General features: G+C 41.7%; 1 protein-coding gene across 12 annotated transcripts in view; it reads left to right on the top strand.

The window, feature by feature from the left end:
- The window catches only part of CTNNA3 (catenin alpha 3), a 566,694-nt gene that overhangs the window by 353,470 nt on the left and 191,266 nt on the right, over positions 1-21,958 (top strand). For 11 of the 12 annotated variants that reach the window (XR_014156848.1, XR_014156849.1, XM_081862982.1 and 8 more), the window contains one exon: positions 1,860-1,952. Coding sequence is in view for 10 of the 12 variants with exons in the window: in XM_081862982.1 (XP_081719108.1) it covers positions 1,860-1,952 (93 nt within the window). In the remaining 2 variants the exon portion in view is untranslated. Of the gene's footprint in view, positions 1-1,859; positions 1,953-16,978; positions 17,101-21,958 lie in introns of those variants that run through there. The other variant, XM_081862978.1, reaches the window with a different exon arrangement.

The following is a 21,958-nucleotide window of genomic DNA, read 5'->3' as shown; positions in this document are numbered from 1 at the left end:
AGGTGAAAGGCAACTTGGGTAGATCAGGGTTTCTCAGATAAATTAAAAAATTGGTTGCAAACTGATAGACTGTAAATGTGATTTCAGTTAACAAATAATATTGCACCTAGGCCTTCTGGGCCAAATTGAGTTGACTCCTGAAATATCTTGCAGTTGGTGTGATTTGAAGTTCTTTGCATCCTTCCAACATAACATTATCAGTTTAAATGTCATTCATATCACCTCCTCTTTTGAATGGTTTCAGTTTTACAAAACATTGTTACAAAGTGGGTGCACCAGTTAATAATAATAATAATAATAATAATAATAATAATAATAATAATAATAGATAATTATTATTATTATTTATACCCCACCCATCCTGCAGGGCTGCCCCAGCCACTCTGGACAGCTTCCCTGGGCAATAGTAAGCTCCAGGAGTGGTCTCTTTGCAGAATTTATTTCCTTATAATGAGAGACCAATGAAGACTTGTGCAGTCTTTGTAATATCTGTTTATCTGCAATTTATATAACATAGGTCCAATTTGGCCCCTTGATGTTGTTTTCCCCAAACTATGTGCATCTGCCCCACACCTGATGTTATCTGTGTATCAGGAGTGGGGCAGGTAGAGATGTGGTTGTGCAATTGAGTTAAATCAATCCCTGCAGAAAATAATTTATAGATGATGACTCCAAATCTCCTGAATTTGCTGCATGGCAAGAGTTCCCTGTGGGGAACTCAATTGTACAGCCAATCCTTTTAAGCCTCATCTGATCAGGGGTGCTTCAAAGACAGTAAAAGACCAGATTATCATCTAATTCCATTGCTACCACAGGTGTTTGATAGGTTGGTGAACTTGCCTGCAAGGGCTAGGGGAGATCCACTTCTCTTGCCCTGATCTATATCTATACAAGCAGAGCATAGTGGAAGCCAAAAGATGTAGAGGAGGAGGCACATTCATAAATATTACATCGGATTCCAAAAGGTCAATACTCACTACTTTCTGGCTCTTTGCCCAAATTTAAGTTTCCCTTCTTCTACAACCCTGACTCCGACCCCCAGTAGAATGCTTGTCTCAGAACCCATCCTGTGTGTAGACTGGCCATTAAGGAAACATTACATCCCATTCAGGAAATATAAACTGATAATTCTGAATTGTTAGTGGGCAGCTAGCTTAACAAAGATAACCAGCTGACAACCTGTGCTTTATTTAGGTCTTATGTTTTAAATTTGATATCCTGAAAAGATACTATAGCTTGTAGAATTTTTCATTATTGTCAGTAGGTTTATTTCTTCAATCAAAGGTCATAACTTAAGTTCACAACTCGACAGATAAAAGTGTCAGTGGCCTAAAGCAAAATTCAAAGCACACAATCAAATGTATCATTGAGCCAGCTTCTATCAAGGCATCGATGTCAACAGGTCACTATTACAATCTACAACATTTCACTGAACAAATGACCACCCAGAGTTTTGTGTGGCTATGGCAAAAAAGAGCTATCTTAGCAGTGCTATAATTATCCTGATTATTTAGCAAAACACAGCTTTTCTCTGGGTGAGATTGCTCCCTCCATCAGTGTTGCAATAAATGACAATGACTATTTCTTTATGAGATATACAAATCTGGCAATATAACAATAATGACTGACATTTTAAATTTCCTGTTGACCACAGGCACAGAATGTATACTTGTCATTGGCATCTTAGCATATCACCCTTCTAAATACATAGAGGACACTATCTGAAATTAAAGGGCAGTCAAAGTCATACACAAGTATGTGATGCGTATTTGTGAAAATAATATTCTAGAAAAAAATGTTTTATGGACTATGTATCTGTGTTGGGAATAAATGCAAACATGTCAATGTTTTTTCTCCAGGTGGCTAATCTTGCTTGCTCAGTATCAACAAACGAAGAAGGAATAAAAATTGTCCAAACAGCAGCCAGTCATATGGAGACTTTGTGCCCACAGGTATGACTTTTACATTCAATTTTTTTTTAAAAGAATCTTTTCAATATGTGTGCAGTAATATAATGCCAGAATGAGTCATTGAAAAAAGTATAAGCATAAAGAGAAAAATATTAAAAGAGGAATGTTTTGTTATTTGTCTTTCTAAACAGTATACCGTACAGATTCAAAAATGCAGAGCGTGGCTTGTCTTGCAGTAGCATGTTGTCCTTTGGGGCTATTGGTGCATTGTCATTCCATTAGAAAATGGTAGGGAGGATGCCTGCCTTTGTTAGCTCCTGCCCACAGTCATCCCTAGGAGGACTAGAACTTATTTCACTGTGTTTCAGGGCATGGCTAGCCCTGATTGCAATATAGATAGTGGTCAGGAAACACTATTTTTGGTGGGGAGTGGGAGAAACCAACATAATTTAAAAACCTTTCATTTTTACCAGGCATGTATTTATTAGATATAATAAGAGAGCACATGGGTCCTGGCATGTTTTCAATACAGAGACAGTTCTTCTGTATCTGCAATGTGTGGTACAGGGCATACTCTGGCAAAGCAAATTCAGGTTTGACTCATATGCATATGAAAGGTTGACAGTCTGTTGCAACCCAGACCTAACAGCAGTGTGACAGATGTTTCTTTGAGAATGCTGGAATGAGAGAAGAGTGAGTGCTTGAGAAACAATTGACAGGTCACTGTGGTGTCTCTCTTTTTCAGAGTTACAGGGCCAATACAAGTTGCCAGCTTAAGCAGTATGGTAATATACACCACTAAAGCACTTATGGCCTCTGCTTTTGGTTCTTCATTACGCTGCGCCTCTGATTCCTCTAGAATAGGGACGTAGTAGTGTGGTGTTTGTCATTGTGACTGACTTATACAGCTTTGCATATTAAAAGATATAAGGTATATGCAGTGCTTTTTTTCTAAGAAATATGTTTAGGGGCACTCTCATTTTGATTCAAGAAAATCACCATTGGTCCATAAAGGACTGCTGCTTCTGCCACTGCCCAGGACTGACCTGCTGGGAGCCTGAAGGGCCCTGCCCTGCCTCTCTCCACCTGGCTCGGGGCAGGGCCTGACAGGCTCCATAAAGGACTGCTGCTGCTGCTGCTGCTGCTGCTGCTGCTCAACAGAGAGGGCTCCTTTTTTGTTTGTTTTTATTTTTATCTATGTCACTTTAAATTGTTATTGATATTAATGTTGTATTTTTAGTTTTAGATTTTATGATTTCTGTGGAAATTTTCCCAATTTGGTTGTGTACCTTTTGATGTGTTTTATTTATTGTTTATGACTTTTGTTATGTTGGTAATTATGTAAATCTTGCCATGTTGTAAGCCGCCTCGAGCATATTGCTTTAACTATGGAAAGGCGGCATACAAATAAAATGATGATGATGACCATTTTATAGTTCAAATTGGGAAACATAAATACAGAAAATGGACAAAAGTACAAAGATTCACAAAATGTTTAGGGGTATTCGTCCCCCTGCGTCCCCCCAGAAGAAAGCACTGGGTACATGTTAGGTATGGAGATACTTGTAAAACACGGTGAGGTGAGTGTAAAGCAGGGATGAGAGAGCGATGGGATGTTGGAGTGCGTTGTGTGCTGATTGGCTGAGGGTGAAGTGTGACAGAACAGGTGTGTGGAGAGAGCAAAAGACAGTTTGCTTTGGCGTGAGTGAGGGAAGGGTGGCTGACGTGGATGTTGAGGAGTAAGGGATAGAGTAGGCAGGATAGGATTAGGGATATAGTTATCAGTGCATGTCAGAATACACAGTATACTAACACAGTTACAGTGGTGCCCCGCAAGACGAATGCCTCACAAGACGAAAAACCCGCTAGACGAAAGGGTTTTCCGTTTTGGAGGTGCTTCGCAAAACGAATTTCCTATGGGCTTGCTTCGCAAGACGAAAATGTCTTGCGAGTTCCTGCGGGTTTTTTTCCCCTCCCCCCTTTTTCTAAGCCGCTAAGCCGCTTATCAGCTTATCCGCTAAGCTGATAAGCCGCTAAAAGCTGCTAAAAGCCGCTAATCCGCTAATAGCACTAATCCGCTAATCCGTCAATGGACTTGCTTCGCAAGACGAAAAAACCGCTAGACGAAGAGAATCGCGGAACGGATTCTTTTCGTCTTGCGAGGCACCACTGTATTAGAAACCAGTCATATAAGAAACTACTATATTTAGTTTTTGTTATAGTAATTTTGTTGTTCCTACCATGTATCATATTTGGCAAATCTATCAGGGCTATGACAGAGTAAACAAGAGGTAATGGTGTTTGTATGCTGACAGCGGGATACCAATAATTAAGAGATTGCTTGAACTATTCAAAGGCTAGACCTCCTAACCTCAGGAGGCAAATAAGAACCCAGGAGGGTTGAAAGAACATTTACTAAGCAAAAGGATTGGTGATTTGAAATAAAGTACCCTCTTGCTCATAAGACTTGGGCTGGGGAGGGTACGACAAAGTAAAATTAGATTAAGTATGCATTTAAAGCCAAATCTATCAGATGTGCACTTTCTGAAACAATTTGTAAACCAAACCACAGCTATCCTTGCTAATTCACATTTATCTGAATTTTGTGATGCAGTTCTCCAACTAAACAATGTTTACTAGACTGCATATATTAGGGGATATTGCTTGCAAAACGTGTTCATTAGTTCATTCAACTTTATTATTTTAATGGGCTCTATTTGCTTTCGATATAGATAGTTGTTCTTTGTTTTCAGACATGGATAAGATTGCCATATTTCAAAAAGTAAAAATCTGTACAGATTTTTGTTGGGCTTTTAAAAGTTTTGCCCAAAGTTGTTGAGTAAAGAATAGGAAAATCATCAAAAACGATATTGCCGACATTGGCTTTGCCATACGTCTGGATTTTCCCTGATATTTAGCTGATTTCCTCCTGGATACTGCTTGCAGTTGCAGTATTCTGGATATGTCTGGGAAATTCCGGACATATGGCAACCATAGATTTATTGTGTGTACATGTGTAGATATACATTTGTGAGAGTTTTGCTTTGTTTTGCTCAGTTTTGTTTCCCCCCTAACTTTATACAATAATATAAAGGTAAAGGGTAAAGGGACCCCTGACTATTAGGTCCAGTCGTGACCGACTCTGGGGTTGCGGTGCTCATCTTGCTTTACTGGCCAAGGGAGCCAGCGTACAGCTTCTGGGTCACGTGGCCAGCATGACAAAGCCGCTTCTGGCAAACCAGAGCAGTGCACGGAAATGCCGTTTACCTTCCTGCCGGAGCAGTACCTATTTATCTACTTGCACTTTGACGTGCTTTCGAACTGCTAGGTTGGCAGGAGCTGGGACTGAGCAACAGGAGCTCACCCCGTCGCGGGGATTCGAACCACTGACCTTCTGATTGGCAAGCCCTAGGCTCAGTGGTTTAGACCACAGCACCACCCGCATATATATATATATATATATATATATATATATATATTTGCTTTCGTAGATTTTCACGGGTACAGGAATGCAGGTTTTGGTGTCCTCGGGTGTCTTCCCGTGTAAAAGTTGGGGTGTCTAGGCGACGTTTCGACGAGGTCTCACTCGTCATCTTCAGGCTGGTGCTTTCGGCTTCTTGTTACTGGAACAGAGCAGGATCTCAGTGTTTGAGTTCCTATAAATACTGTAGAGGGGGTGTGGTGTATAGCCTCCAATGTTCTGGGCAGAGAGGAAGTTCCCAGGCTAGTGTGCCTTTTCTTCTTTTGTTCCTTAATTACTTGAGAGATATCTTGAGTGATTTCTTGAGTGATATCCTGAGTACCACTTAGGTGGGTCATTAGGTGTGGATTAGTTGTTAAAGTCTTTGTGTCTTGACCTCTTGAACTTTGTGAAGAGTTTTCCTGAGAAGATGGCTGTACTGTACTTAGTTGTGCTCTGGCTTGGCTTCGTGTATAGGGGCGAGCTGTGGTTTTGTGGCTTGTGTCAGCCAGATCTGTGTAGGGATTGCAGGGGGGTGCAGCATCCGGAGGTGCCACCATGGATTGGCTACTGGATGGTGTCTGTAATTCATCTGTGGAGAGGGTCTGGGTTTGGGTCTGGTGTGGTTGATTGGTGTTGGCGTTCTGTGTGCCTCTGGATCTGGTGTCAGTTTTTGTGGGGAGGGCTAATTTCCAGATGTCTGGCAAGCGGGATGTGTCGTCACGCTTGTTCATGTTGTGAGGGTGTTTCTCTATCTCGATGGCTTCCATGATTATTCTCTTGTGGTGATGTTCCGTGTTAAAGAGCAATTTGGAATCTGCAAAATTAATTTCGTGTCCTGTTTCTTTCATGTGTTGGAAAAGAGAGGAAGTTTTTTCTTCTTTTTTGACGGCATTCTTGTGTTCTGCGATACGTGCATTTATTCGTCTGTTTGTTTGTCCAATGTACGTGGCTGGGCAGACTTTGCAGGGTATTTCATAGATCCCTTGGTTTTCCAACTGGATTTTATCCTTGGGGTTTCTGAGGATATTGGCTATTTTTTGGTTGGTGCAAAAGGCTGTTTTGATATTGTGTTTATATATATATGCAGGTTTTGGTGTCCTCGGGTGTCTTCCCGTGTAAAAGTTGGGGTGTCTAGGCGACGTTTCGACGAGGTCTCACTCGTCATCTTCAGGCTGGTGCTTTCGGCTTCTTGTTACTGGAACAGAGCAGGATCTCAGTGTTTGAGTTCCTATAAATACTGTAGAGGGGGTGTGGTGTATAGCCTCCAATGTTCTGGGCAGAGAGGAAGTTCCCAGGCTAGTGTGCCTTTTCTTCTTTTGTTCCTTAATTACTTGAGAGAAGATGACCAGCCTGAAGATGACGAGTGAGACCTCGTCGAAACGTCGCCTAGACACCCCAACTTTTACACGGGAAGACACCCGAGGACACCAAAACCTGCATTCCTGTACCCGTGAAAATCTACGAAAGCAAATATATATATATATATATATATATATATATGTGTGTGTGTGTGTGTGTGTGTGTGTGTAGACATTGCATTGATATACCACTTCTTGCCTTCATTTATCACTCCTGCTTTTAGTCACCTTGCCCTAAACCAAAGGAAACTTTTTTTGCAATGTTAATTGCCATACGAGGGGGCACTTTTCACAGATAATACGTCAGGGGAGGAGAGGCTTAGATCCTCACACCCTCCTGCCCATGTCATTTCTTAAAAACCCAACATGACTGCTAATTATATCATTAATGTAACATGTTGTTAGGCCTTAAGAATGGATCCTCACTGGGTTGTCACTGTTCCCTCTGTTGCTGGACTGGGGCCTGGGGCAGTGGAAAGATAGGGGCAATGGCAAATGATGGCTTGAAATACGCAGTGGTTTATTCTTAGCTGGGAAGGCTGATATACTGCTGCAACTGCTCAGCCACTGATGGCTAAGCTGGCAATCCTCCCTACCCACCCACTGTGGGTGACAGTCTTACATGCCTCTGTGGAGGGTGGGGGCTGCCTTACAATTTGAGTCATATTGAAGTGCGGTGGTGAAATGCAGGCAGTCATAGGAAATGTTAGCTCTTGTCTCCAGCTTGCAGAGCTACTTTTTAATAATATAGGCATATTGGTACAGCCATCTGTTTTTATCCTTACATCCACAATTGGTTTATGAAAGCACAAATATGCAGCATATTCATGTACAGTAATATTTTTCTTAATGTCATCCTGTCTTGCTGCTTGAGAGCCCTATATGCTGTAATTATTTTTAACATTACATGCTAATATTATGTGACTATTAAGACACCAACCACAATACTTTAAAGAAGTATACTTAGTCTTTTCAGAATATTAATGAAACCTACTTGGCAAATGGCCTAGACAGCCCTCTATAAATAGAGCTGTATTTATTGCTACAAAGAGGAAATGGGAGAAGTCCTAAAGTGGCCAATAAATGTGTAAAATAATTTGATGCCATGCTGAAAGAGCAGTGATGCCACTGGAACATTTTTACTGAGATTTACCACAATCCAACTGTGGCTTTAATTAACTGAGCTTATTGTGCCACCCGTATGCCGCCATAATCTTTATACCTCACCAGCCCACTGCTTCTTCTGCTACATAATATGTAGCGTTTATAGCAAGAAAGCTGAAACTGCCTGCAATTCTGCTTGGGTATCTGGTATATCTGAAGTACTGTACTATGGTCCTTCATTCACAAAAGCTTCATTTCCTTCGCCATCTTAAAATGCTTTTCTCAGATAACTATTCACCTTTGGGTTGGGGCTACTTAGGGCAGGAGTCAGAGTAGTGTTGCAGACACAACCTGGTTTTCTTTTCCTCTGCCTCCAAGCATTACTTCTCTGGACGTTTATGGCATTTTATTTGTACTTCTAGCCAGAAATGGTCATATATGGTCATAACGGAACAGTACATTTATGATGCTTGTGTACACTAACTGTCCTTCAATTAAAAGTTAGGAATAACTTTCTGACAGAGCTGTTGGACAATGGAAGGTGGTGGACTCTGCTTCCATGGAGATTTTGATGGCCATCTGTCAGGGATTCTTTAGCTGCAATTCCTGCATTGTAGGGGATTCGAATAGATGATTATTGGGAACCCTCCTAAATCAATGCCTCTTAAGGAGACCCAACATCATCAGACAACATTCCTAGGTAGTTGTTTGGGTCATAAAACCCTGGTTGGCTCAACCACCAATGTGACACCTGCCCTGGTCTGTCCCTAAACATTTATTTATTGGGTTGAGTACTGAGCAGCAAATCTCACCCCACCCTGCCACATGCAATTGAGAGGCACAGATCTTACTGTAGTTAATGCTAATGCAATGAAAGTTTCCCATTTTCACCAGTATCTGAAGCAAACATTCATCTATGGTTTCAGATCCTTTCTAAAACAGAATTAGTGGTAGTGTTAACTGCAACTTAATCCAGCGCTGGCATTTCTTTCAGTGCATGGTGGGGATTTGCTCCTGAGAAGAGAAGGGGTGTGAGGCAGGAGCACACTTTCTGAAGTTCTGGCTCCTCATCTCTGAGCTGCAGTGAAGAGGCAGCCGGCAGCCTGCCCGCAACACTGCAGTACCTTGCTTTATAGAGCTGCTGCTGTGAGGATAAAAATGAAATAATGCCACGTATGCTGCACTAAGCTCCTTGGAGAGAGAAAGAACAACAACTGGATACACAAATGGTAAATACCTCAGTAGAGTCTGACTATATTATTGTGTTTGTGTTTTAAGTGATACAAGTTCAAATGTAATGACTGAAACAGTTATTACAGATCCACAGTCATGTATTGTTCTTTGCATCCTGGGATTTCTTTTGCCCTTTCGCTGTGTTCCCCTAGTATATCCTGGGATTTGTCTAACCCCTTCCGCACAATTGCAGGCCTAAGTTTTCTATTTGAACAACTCATTATGCAATGTCTGGATATCCCACTTAAGCCTTAAGTAATAATAGTATCTGCAACTGCAGTCTTCCCTTTGTCCCACAATTTCTTCCGTTTGTCTCATGATTTCTAAGCAGGGGTCCAAGAGATTTTCCTTTCGTCCCACTACTTTCCCCAGGAAACCCCACTGTTTATTGCTGAATCAGAACGAACACCAATCCACAGACAATCCTGGGTTTTCCCAGTAAAAGCGGTGGGATGAAATAACAACCTCTTGGACAACCCCTTATACCAAATCACCTCTCAGTGTGCCCCTTTGAACTCTTACTTGCGAATAAACATATATAAGCTTGTGCTGTAAACCTTCATTTATAAATGCACAATATTTCATTTCTATCCCAAAGCCATCAATGGTTGTTTGGGGTGTTGTTGTTTTTGCAGTTTCTTTCTATGCTTTGTTCCTAGCCCTTATTGAACTTTGAATTGTTGAGCCTCCTCTAGTTTGTACACATATTGATTCATGTCTCCAGCAAGCATAATTATGTAAGCTGGCAAAAATGCAAAATTATTCTGTACAAAAGCTATCACTTGGAAGCAATGTGATCCTGCAAAATTATTCATCCAATATGTTGGTTTCTAGGTAATGCAGAGTTTCAAACATCTGTTTGTGTTATTATGGATTTTTGGAGCTGAAAGCACCTCAATTTCCTGTATATTATATTTGCTTTCATTCCACTAAATGTCAGGTATCCATTTGGTTTTCTTCTCTAGATCTTGATGTGATGATTAAAGAGTCATGCCTGTTGTTCATCAAAGTAATTGAAATGATCACAATTTTATTCCATTTTGAATCTCCTGATGTGTGCAGAGTGCTGCTAGACAGAGTTTCTGTCCAAAACTATTTTCTACACATACTGAGTACTGAACAAGGACAGAAATAATAGGGTAAAGTGGAGAGTCAGTGAACTACTAACCATCTGCCTTAAAACTGGCAAAACAGATGTTAGTGTCTCAAACAATGTCAACATTTTCTTAAGTGCCATTTCCAGCCTTTCAATAAGGATATTAATTAAAGGTACATACCATAGTCTTGAGATTAGTGCTATTAAAGTGGAAATGACATTTTGAAAAAGCAGGAAAAATGTTTTACTGCTATTTTTATGGCTGTTGCTACAATCCTACACACTGATTGGAAGTCAGTTCAGCTGAAATCAGTGCAACTTTCTGCCAGTATAGCATATTTAGGACTGGCATATACTATTCTGGTTTTATAATAGTTTTTGTTGTTTTCTTTTCCAATTTTCTATGGATCTATTTTATGTACACAGCTTAGAAATGCAAATAATTTAGTAATATAAACATGTCTTAAATATAGAAAGGTAAATAATTTTTGCGAAGACCATTTTGAAGGGAGCTGCTGTTTTAATTAGGGAGATTTTTTTTATATACCTGTTGCTTACATCGCTTAACCGTTTTCTTAATTTCCTTTCTAACACTGTTAAACTAAACACAAGGTAGGACGTGCTTAGAATCACGGTGCCTCAGGTTGGGGCCAGCGATAATGTGTGGTGGGTGAAAGAGAGGGGCACAAAGAGGAATAAGAACCTTCATGAGGGTGCCCTTTTCTTGCAGAGGACAGATTGCTGTGCATTGCAGAGAGTTGCCGTAGGTGACTCTTGGGGCACCTTCCAACTCTACAATTCTATGACTCTTTCAGAAGACACGTCTTCTATTGGGAGGCTTTCTCTATTTAAAAGACTGTCTGTCCATGTCAAGTTTAGCCAACAAGAACCTTCCGTGTAGGACTGCTGATGGCAGTTGTGTGTGCACAGTATTGAGAAGCATGACATAGAATGCAGGAGTGATTAGAAGTACTGAGAACACCTTCTGCATCCTCAGTTGGTCAACTCTCTTATTTGAGAATTCCACACCTGTCCAGCTACTGGTGCCTGGGCTCTCTCTTACAAGAACCAAAAATCTTTTAAGAAAGGAATTAAAATACTGGTGATCCAGATGCTCAGAATCTCCAATTCCATGCCTCTTTTGCATCTTAATTGCTTTCTCGATTGAGGTACGCAACCTCAGGAACAGGTAAAGAAATGGTGGCCCTCCTAGTGAGAATAGTATCCACGTACTCACCTGGCAATACAGTTGCACCCATACTGTCAAAATGCAATAGTTTATTGCAGTCACAACTTCCATACTCAAGTACTTTACTTCCACACTGGCTGCACTACCAACTCACTTTCAAACACCAATGGTTTTAATACCACTGTCATTTAAATGCAGAAGTGAAATACTCCATGGCAAGAGCAAACTGTTCATTTATTTAAAGGATTTCAAGGTGAAGTGCCCTCACAAGTTAGTGATGGAGCACCATTTTCACCCTGAGGGCTGCCTTCTGTTCTGGGCGCCACATGCCAGTGGTGGGTGAGACCAGAAGCAAATGTTTCTATGCACACTCACACAACCCTCTCTGTTCTACATCCAGCCAAGCAAGAAGCATTATAAAGATGAAGGGCAGACTTCTAGCCAGACAAAAACATTCAAGGACAGTGCAGAGCAGTGAAGGATGTGGACTAGGGAGATTCTTAAGGGCCAGCAGTTTTCCTTCCAGCTCACATAATAGAGTTTAAAGACTATCTATCTCTGAATTGATGGAGAGGTCCCACCCATTTGTCTTCTCAAACAGAGTTCCCTTTCCTTTGTTCTCTTAATGGTCCATCACCCAGGTGATCATCTCAACACAGGAAGCTAGCCAGGCTTATATTTTAACACTTGCTGGGTTAGAAGCATCTCACATACAGACTACTTCCTCCTCCACCCCCCAGCCACAACACCTTGTTGCAGGTTGGAGGGCGGTGCTTATATCAGTATATTTTTATATTTCAGGTGTGAGGTGTGGCTAATTAAATTGCCCTCAGACTGCCTCCCTTAGCAAACAAAGCATTCAATTCCATACAGAAGCCTTATGCTCTGTTGACTTGCATGCAGACTGGCTTTAAATATTCAAAATCTAAAAATACATTTTCCATGTGATGCAAGATCTAAGGAGTCTTAGAGCCTAATGTTTAATTTCCAGCCCCCTCAGCCAGAGACACAGGAAGCAAAAATATACCAGAGATACATTGCATCATTTTGTTCCAGAGTCCTCCTTGCCATTTATTATATTAGGTTTGAAAACTCTGGTGAAATCAATGTTTATTCAAGCAATACTGTTTTTCTTCATATGTCCAGAAGCTTATATCATTTGTAGGAAATTCTGTTAATGAAAGATGTATGTAAAGCTTGACACTCCTTTAAAGTCCACAGCAAATTCACAAAAGTGTGTTGTGATCATTTTCTGTCTCTCATCCCTTTGTATCAGAATATTTGAATTCTTTTTTGTGCTGGAAAGTCTTTTCTTTAATTTCCCCATTTTGCATGATCCCTTTACAAAATCAGTGTATTTTAATGTATTATGTTGTTGTTGTTTTTGGAAGAGACAAGAAACAGAATGCTAGAATTGCCATGGGTAAAGCAGAATAGCATTACTATTAGAGTTACCTCCTTTGATCAGAAACTACCAATTTTAAGAAATAAGCTTGCCTTGCAATGGAGTAGGACACAATAGCAAGCAGCCCAAAGATCCATTCAGTTTGTTGTGTGAGCATTGCTTTCAATGAAAGCAAAAAGAAGTCTTTAGTAAACAGTAATGAAGGAAAATATTTAGATTGAAATTACATGTTTTAAAAGGTGTATTGTGACTTGGGAGTGTATTCTACTTCAGGAATGGCCTTTTATATTATTGGAACTCCCTTTATTCTTCAGACAATGTCCTGGGGAATAGACTGGAAATGCATCTTGCTGCATAACATGAGCTCCATAATAAAGCTGGTGCAATCTGGAAGTACAGGCTTTATAATTAATAATTAACTCCACTCAGGTCCACCCACAAACCATATATTCTGGTTGTGCTTGGAGGGGGCAGCACAGTTGGCAATGGAAGCCCCCCCCCCCCCGGCATATCTTGGCAGTGCCTGAAAGTAACCTTGCTGTGGAATCTATCTGTCGCCATATTTGGAGCCAGGGAGGAATCTGCCTGCACAAAAATTGGACTTGCCTGGAGGTTTTGGCTACCTCACAGCAACTGTCACAACTTTTGGCAGAAAATGCATTGGCCTGGGTCCTTAATCTAAACTGGAACAAAGGTTTAGGGAACCCAGGTAAAGGGGTCCATGGAGAAAGTTTATCCTAAGGCCCAGACAGAGGGGCTAATATGCCATAGAACTCCCCAAGTAGAGACTTGGTGGGTTTGCCCCATTTGATCTGTGTCATGGGGGGACCCAGAATTGACCCTAATGAACCAATCAGCCAACAATCGGGCTTAGCTGATGCCAGATACATACCTAATGCCGATGCCAAATACCTACTTCCATCTATAATCAATACAAGTTGTGGCCATTTCAATCCCAAGCTGTTGCCCTGTCTTTATAGGTACCCTCATGCCCCTGGTGAACCCAGGTTCACTACACCTGAGCCTGCAACCTATATTTTTGTTTTAGTTATTTAATATTTCCATCCATCTCAGTATTATAGCTACAATACCCACAAAAGGGACACGGGTGGTGATGTGGTCAAAACTACCAAGCCTCTTGGGCTTCCTGATCAGAAGGTCGTCAGTTCGAATCCGCCTATGGGGTGAGCTCCCCCCATACCAGCGTGAGTAGATATATAGGTATGACAGTGGCAAGAAGGTAAACAGCATTTCTTTGCACTTTGGCACTCATCACAGTATTCTGTTGCACCAGAAACAGTTTAGTCATGCTGGCCACATGACCTGGAAAAGCTGTCTGCAGATAAACGCTGGCTCCCTCAGCCTGAAAGCAGATATGAGCACTGCACCCCATAATTTCAGTTTACTGGACTTAACCATCCAGGGGTCCTTTAGCTTATGTTAATCTTACAGTATCTACATTGTTAAATCTTATTATTATTCATTAAATTTCTGTCCTGCTCTTCCTCCCAAAGGCACCTAGGGTGGCAAACAACAAAGCAGCTGAACAATACCAAAAACACAATTAAAACCATTTTTTAAATCTGAAAACCTTTTAAAATGTAGGGATTTGGTGCATCTCCCAGAGAAAGTGTGACTCATATTTTGTACCTTTTCTGTATTTTACCACTGGGAACCAGCTCCTGTCTGCCTTTTCTTTCCTTTTTTCTGTAAGTTATAATTTAATTCATTCGAATGCAGAATCTAGTGTTCTATAGCTGAGAACCATGTTGTACCCAATTGATTTTAACAACAGCAGTTTTTAAAATTAACAGTCATTATGCGAGCTATTTCCTTTCCTTGCTATTTTATTGGCTCTTTAGCTGGCTAATTCAATTACCTGGCATCCCTGTGTCTATTCAGATGTTGTCTGGTAAAAATGCATGTGTGTGCCTGCCTCAGCCACATTAGTTTTTCTCTTGCTAGGAAGTGGGGAAGTAATATTCTTTGAAAGCATGGCCTTGCTGCTGTGGTCCTTTGATTTCAGAATGACCTCAAATGCCTTTTCGGAAGAGGAAAACATATAATGCCTGCAAGGCAATATTGATGTGTGTCTCAAGGACAGCCCTCACCCATGCAGAAATTCATGGCCCAGGGGTATATTTTCTCAAAGGTGTAGAGTTTGGAAATGTACTACATCCATTCAGGTTTTGTGTAGAGGTTTACTCACCTAGAAACCATAAAGACATGCAGAAATAATTTGGAATGAAACAGCCTCTCATTAATATTTATGAAATTTTGTTCTACAGTCATTCTAAATAATTTTTTAATAGTACATAGCCAGAACACTGGACTCTGCTGAATCTTCTTTTATGGAATCTTCTTTTCCGAAATACCAGTCACCTTATTTTATTCCTTCTATCCTCATGTTTAGATTAGTTTTACATTGATTTGCATAGATTGAGTACATAGGTGAATGATTATGGGGGTTCTATTTTGTTTCTTTTGCGATATATTTGTGACATTTGTGAATTTTTTAAAAATGTACTTGCATTCCATTTTGACGTGTCTTGATATATCTTGTATACAATTTGTTTTTGTGGATTTACTTGTTTTACATACGTATATTGTTTAGAGAATTATGATTAGTAGTATTGTTTGAATTTGAATGTGGAATTCATAATGCATTTATTACATTTCTCCCTTTTTTGTTGGGTTTTGTAAACCACTTAAGAGATTTTTGTGGAAATATAGCAGGATTTCATAGGGGTTCTAGGCAAAAAAAAAAAAAAAAAAGGGACAATGCTGTTTACCACCTAAACCTCCTGGAAATCGTAATGGTCCTCTGTGATTTTACAATATATATGCTCACCTGGAAGTAGGGCCAACCCACCCATGAGGCAAGGTGAGATGATTGCCTCAAGTGGCAGAATCCACAGGGACAGCAGTTCTGGCTTCCAAGGAATGCATCGCCAACTGCTGCTGTGGTGGCAGAAACAGCTATGGTGTGCTCCTTGGAAAGCCAAATCTGCCCCCATGCCACCTCTACAGTAGCCGCTTGGTGAATAGGAGGCGCTGGTGGTCTCCTCCCACCCTTGTCCCCAATGTAGGTCTTTATTCTCCCATTGTTCCCAGTGTAGGATCTTCACTCACCTCTTCTGCCCTGGGTGCAGGGGGATGGGACACACACCATTTTGTGGTTTGCCTCAGGTGCCAAAATAGCTTGGGCCAGCGCTGCCTGGTAGCACTGGTGGAGGAAGAGGAGTGCGGGGGGAGTGTACTGCCCCCGGCAGCGCGATCCCGGTGGGGTGCCATCGCGGCTGGGTGCCACGCCCCCAGGACGCGCGCCATGCCCCTGCGGGCGGTGCGCCAGTCCCGCCCCTGCCTGCTCTCCGACCCCCGGTGCCGGAGCATGAAGCTCTGCCACTGCCTGGTAGCTTCTCAACACAGAACTTCATTTGTGAACTGGGATAAAATGCTGAGCAATGCTGATTATTTGCAAGCGTGCACACACTCAAATATTCATGAAAGTGGAGGGTTGCTAGAATTCATGCGAGCAGTTTAGAATTGGAAGTTTTTTGGAATGAAACTGATTTTTTTTTCTTTTGCCCTTTAATAAACTGTTAGAGGGTACAGTACATTTGCCTGTAACTAAAAGTTCTTCTTGCCTGTTTATAGCCACAAGGGTCTCCGTCTCTTTGGCTGCTAATAACTGGAGACAGATGCTTTACCTGAAGCTAATTTCTACAGCCAGCCCATGCAGTCAATCATATCATTTATATTATGGACAAATTATGCCTTTGACACTTGCTTATTCAAAACAGTGCATATAATTAGTGTACTTCTTTGTGATTGCTTTTTTATTTCATGTATTTTTAATTTGTTTTGCAATTATATAATATTCAAACATAAACGAGAGGAGCTGTGAAAAAGAAGAAGAATAATTTGTGTCATTAACAGAAAGTTTTCCTTTTAACGTGTGGTTAGAACAGTTACAGTTTAATTTGTAGAGGCATTTCAGTAATAACTTAACAAATAAAAGATTTAGTAAGAATGTAACAAATAAAATATGTGCTTGTGGAAGGGGATTGTTGGTTTTTTGGTTGTTGTTATTATGATACTATTTTGTGTTTTCATTTTTTATTTTCATGCGATAAACCACCCTGCGATCTTTTGAGTGGTATATTAATTTAATAGTAAATAAATACATAGCTATTCTTTTTGCTGTTAATGTCTTCCAGCTTGTCATGCAATCTGCATGGGGAAAAGTAAAACCAATAAATTTATTTGCCGCAGTAATAAATCACTCCGCTTCATAGTAGGAAGACCCCAGGAAACCATTCAATGGATTGCTATTTGATGTCCACAGGGGTATTCTAAAGGTCTGCAACTTCTAGTTGGCTGTGCTTAATTGAGCATCTTTACAATAAAGTTCTGTTTGATGAGAAAAAATAATGTGACATTGCTAACCTCACAGCACAATCTTATCCATCTCTTTTTAGAAGTAATTTCCATTTTCAGTGGGATTTACGTGTTCATAGGACCAGTTTTTTCCAAGACTCAAAGAGGCACAATATAACATCAAAAAGTAAAAATGCTAACTTAAAAATTGTATTTGGGGGTGCTGAAAATTTGGTGGGGATATACTACAGTATACCGCAATAATTGCTTGATTGCTTGTTATACATAATTAAACCCTACTCTTTCAACATAGATTAATGTTCCAACGGCAGCTAGCATGATAAGACACAAAAAATATTATTATCATTCCAAATTAAAACAACAAAGTTAAACAGCAAAACAGATGGTGAAATCAAACTACTGTAAGCTGAAAGTGCTTCCTTTAGTAGTTATTGAAAGCCTGGGAGAACAGAAACATTTTTGCCTTACACCTGATGATAGTAATGAGGTCTCTAGGCAGGGCTTCTTGGACAATATATTCCAAAAGCTTTCAATCTGTCAAGTTTGGTTTCTCTCAGTTTCTCATTTTCCCAGTTTTAAGTTTATTTCTCACATTTCCACATCAAGAGTGTACAGTGGTACCTCGGGTTACATACGCTTCAGGTTGCATATGCTTCAGGTTACAGACTCCACTAACCCAGAAATATTACCTTGGGTTAAGAACTTTGCTTCAGGATGAGAACAGAAATCATGCTCTAGCGGTGCGGCAGCAGCAGGAGGCCCCATTAGCTAAAGTGGTGCTTCAGGTTAAGAACAGTTTCAGGTTAAGAATGGACCTGCGGAACGAATTAAGTACTTAACCTGAGGTACCACTGTAAGGCACAAATATTAACTTGTTCCACAAGTCTGTAAACCAACTGACTTGGGAGCCAAGCCTACATTCCAAGTCTTCGTCCCTGGGTGGAGTCAGAGCCCAACCCAGTCCAATGACCCTATGAAGGCAATGTAAATCTACCCTTCAGGTGAGTACCAGTTGTACTAGCTCTCCCCCCCCCGTACTATTTCCCTGATCAAAATGGCCCCCCTGGTGCTGTTATTAGGCATTGTGTGTGTTTGTGTACTTTGTTTCTGGTGGAACTAATAGTAGCTTAAGTAAGTATTCACTGACGAGACTTCCGGTTTCCTGCCGACAGAACAGGGAGTACGGGTCTGATCTCTGGACAGACCTGAGCCCCACAGAGGTCAGAGGGGGGCGACCAAGGCAAGGCGCCCCTCCTACAAAAGCTCTGCAAGGGTGTGCAGAGTGTCAAGGATTCCGGCATAGCACCAAATCTCCCGCCATCCCCAGAATAACCGCTGCTGAAGGTCAAAGAGGCGGGGGAGAGAGCGGTTGAGAGCACTCTTGGCTGCACCGAGACTGTGGGATAAAGCCTTGAACTGCCTACCATCAACAGGAGATTCTCAACTAGAAATATTCAAACTGAAATAAAAGGGTAAGAAGAATTCTGCATCTTCTATAATTTTGCTTGAAGAAAGGAACATAATCAGATCGGAATTAATTAGACTGAATTTGCTGATACACATAGGGTTAGAACAGGAGGTCCACTCTTCTTTCTTCCAGGATCTCCTTTGTGCACTGTTGTGGCTCCTGCAGAAGCACTCTGTGTAAAAAGAACAGGTATGAGGAAGGAAAGATTTGCATGGGGCTGGGAGAACACCCTACAAGTTGAGTGTCAACAGAGAATGGGAGAAGAACCATCCTGCATGAGAGCAGAAAGGAGATGTTCTTGTCCTGAAGTGGGTGGGCCAAGCTTTCTTTGGAAGCAATGTCAGGGCAGGGGCATTGAGCATCCATTCCCCACATCTACCAGGAGGGTACCAAGTCCTTCTTCCTTCACAGGGCCACGCTTCAAGAGAATGGTCTCCGTTGCCAGCACACAAGCTGATGGACAAAAGCAAAACTCCGTCTTCCGTGGCATTCCAGTCTTGCCTTTCTGAATTGTAAAGTCCTTCCAAGTTGCTGGAGGAATCCATGCTGCTCAGGGCCTTGCATGCCTTCTGGGATGTCCCGGTTGCTGTCTGAATGTGCCCTTCCCTGAAAGAGGAGAATGGCATGACTGGCACATGTTAAAACTAAAAGAAAATAGAGCAACTGGTTGCTTTCGATATGCCAACGATTAAATAATATGTTGTAATAAACATTGTTAAAAAGAAGTTAGCTGCCTGCCCTCCTTTTACCACACTTAAGAAAGAATCAGGTATCAACCGGGGAACTTTAAAAATAAGCTTTACTTACCACTAGGAGAGCATCGGAAGATGGCTGACAAGATGGCTGACAATAACATCTCTCCGACCCACACGAGGTAATTAGGAGGCTGTGATGGGAGTAAATAGCCTCTCTACCCCCCCAAGGTTGTGGGGGGGCTGCTCTTGCCTGCTGTGCCCTATACCACCCCCGAATTTGTGGGGATGGGGGCACTAGGCAGAATGCCCTCCTGTGGGATCTCAGCGCTCCTGGACGCTGTCTCTGATCTGCGCCACTAGCTGCAAGAACTTCAAAAGAATCAATTAGGAGGTAGTGAATGCACATATTTCAAGGAAGGAGGGGGAGTAAAGACTGCTAACTGAAGAGATCTCTGATAAACAAGACGAGTTGGAGGAACAAGACTAAATCATGAAAAGATACGCCAAGACTCGGTATGGCAAAGGGACTGGATGGGGGAGGGGGGAAACTTTCCTTTCTTTCCTCTATGTGATTAAACAAGAATCCCCCCCCCACAAGTCAGAAATGTCATTTTAATGACTTAAGCTGTGGATTTAAGACTGTGTGGAGATAAATTTTCTAATCAAAGCATGTTTTAAGAAGACCGTGGAATGTATAAGAGCTTTGGAATGACACAGTTAAAAATACCGTCGCCATGTTGGCAAGCTCTGTCGGAGGACTTGAGTCTGGGAGGAGAAATAGAGCTGCTTTTATATTGTGTGTGAGACTCCTCATAGGGACTTAAGAACGACAGTTTGCGAGATAAATGATGGAAAGAGCGATGTTATTTATGAAAGCGATGATATATGGAAACCATCTCGATATGAGGATTGGACGAACGGAAAAATCCACACAGGACTATAATTGGTGTTTATCTGCTTAAAGAGATTACCAGAAGAGATCATAAGGAAAAAAGAAAAAAATGTACGAACAAGATGAGATGTAGAAACAGCAAGATAAGACTGGATAGAATTATGAACTTTATTTGGACTGATTTGATTAACGCAGTAGCAAGAAGATGATCGGAATCCCCCTTCAGAACTTGAAATATGGGTCCCCTCAACAAAAAATTAAAATTTGGCTTTGTAATTCGGAATTTATGTGATGTGATTTGATTTGTCGGTTAATAAAAATTATTTTTTAAAAAATATATAATCATGCATCAGTTCACAACAATAGAGGCATTAAAAACTGTACAGGAGAAAGTATTGTTATAGATTTACAGGAGCCCCCCACTCCCAATGCTAGAAATTGATCAATGGTAAATTTTTTGATTAATTGGGATATCAATGAAAGGAGAAGCTGCAGACAAGGAATCCCTGAGCTGACTTTTGCAAACCAGGCTGGCCGGTCTAGCAAAGAGCAAATCTGTTAACACACCTGTGCTTGCTAGGCACATGACCTAAGGGGAAGTGGAGATGAGCCCCAAATGTATGGTGGGTACACAGCCTATGGTTTCAAGGGGAATGTCTCTAGCAGGCTTTAGCTTGCATGGGGCAGGAGCGTAGTGAGATTTATTTGGTATTATTTGTTTGCACTATCACTGTGTGTGACCTTTACAAAGACTCTTTAATTTAACGCAAGGAGGCAACAGCAAAAGGCTGAGGGTCCAGGGTGGTCCCTGAGTCCTGCTGAAAAACATAATCTCTCAGTTTAGACTTCTGGGTTCCCTGGCATTTCTCATATGTAATATCTGTGACAACACAGGGCCTCCACCACCACTGGCTATTCCCCGTCTCGGCTCACATGTGGCACTATGCTCGCAGAGTACAACTGCGAGCATTAAAAATCCAGGAGCCACCAGAGATTTTATGCACTGTGAATTTAACCAGCAGCATGGTGTGGCAATAGAGTAATTGGGGAATCCAAGGAAAGTGAGAGCCCATTGACATGAGAGCCCAAACAATATCCTGCTTCCTCCACAGGGCCACACCTCTAGGGATGAGGCTCCAACTCCAGCTCCCAGGATGAAGGACCAGAGGACATCCCTGCAGTTCCTGACTGCCATCCCTCATGCCTCTTCCCCACTGCCCCTTCTCCGTGCAGGAATGGCTCCTTCCTGGCCATGTTTGGTGCAGAGGGACCAGCCAAAGTCTCCTCCAATTAAAACAGCATCTCAACTTATTTCAGAGAGGAAGGAGACTTTGGCTGCTGCTTCTGGGCTAGGCCGGCCGGGATGGAGCTGAGATGCCTGTATGGAGGCAAAGTGAGGAAAGATGCTAAGATCAGTGAGGAAAAGATTCAGCCTGGGAGCTGCCACATCCTGGGAGGGACTGGAGCCCAGACAGCGGGCACTTGCCTCAGGTACTGGGACAGGGGGAAGGGTGGAGACCTCCATATGGAGGCAAAGAGGGAAAAGGCTCAGAGTTCAGGAGGGAGCCATTCCCCAACATTTACCTTGTTCTGGACAAATCCCTGGAGAGAGGTGATGACCCTCAAGTACAGGGGCAGAGGGAAGGAAGAGGTTCTTCTGAAACAGGATTGGGGAGTTGTAGGAACACTGTCCCCTGTGGCTGTTGCCAAAGCCACCCTTATAAAAAGAACAGACAAACACCTA

Source organism: Podarcis erhardii (assembly GCF_964252035.2).
Source record: "Podarcis erhardii genome assembly, chromosome: 5".
Classification (NCBI taxonomy): Eukaryota; Metazoa; Chordata; class Lepidosauria; order Squamata; family Lacertidae; genus Podarcis; species Podarcis erhardii.
The sequence above is the reverse complement of the archived record's forward strand: the minus strand, read 5'-3'. Positions and strand labels throughout refer to the sequence as shown.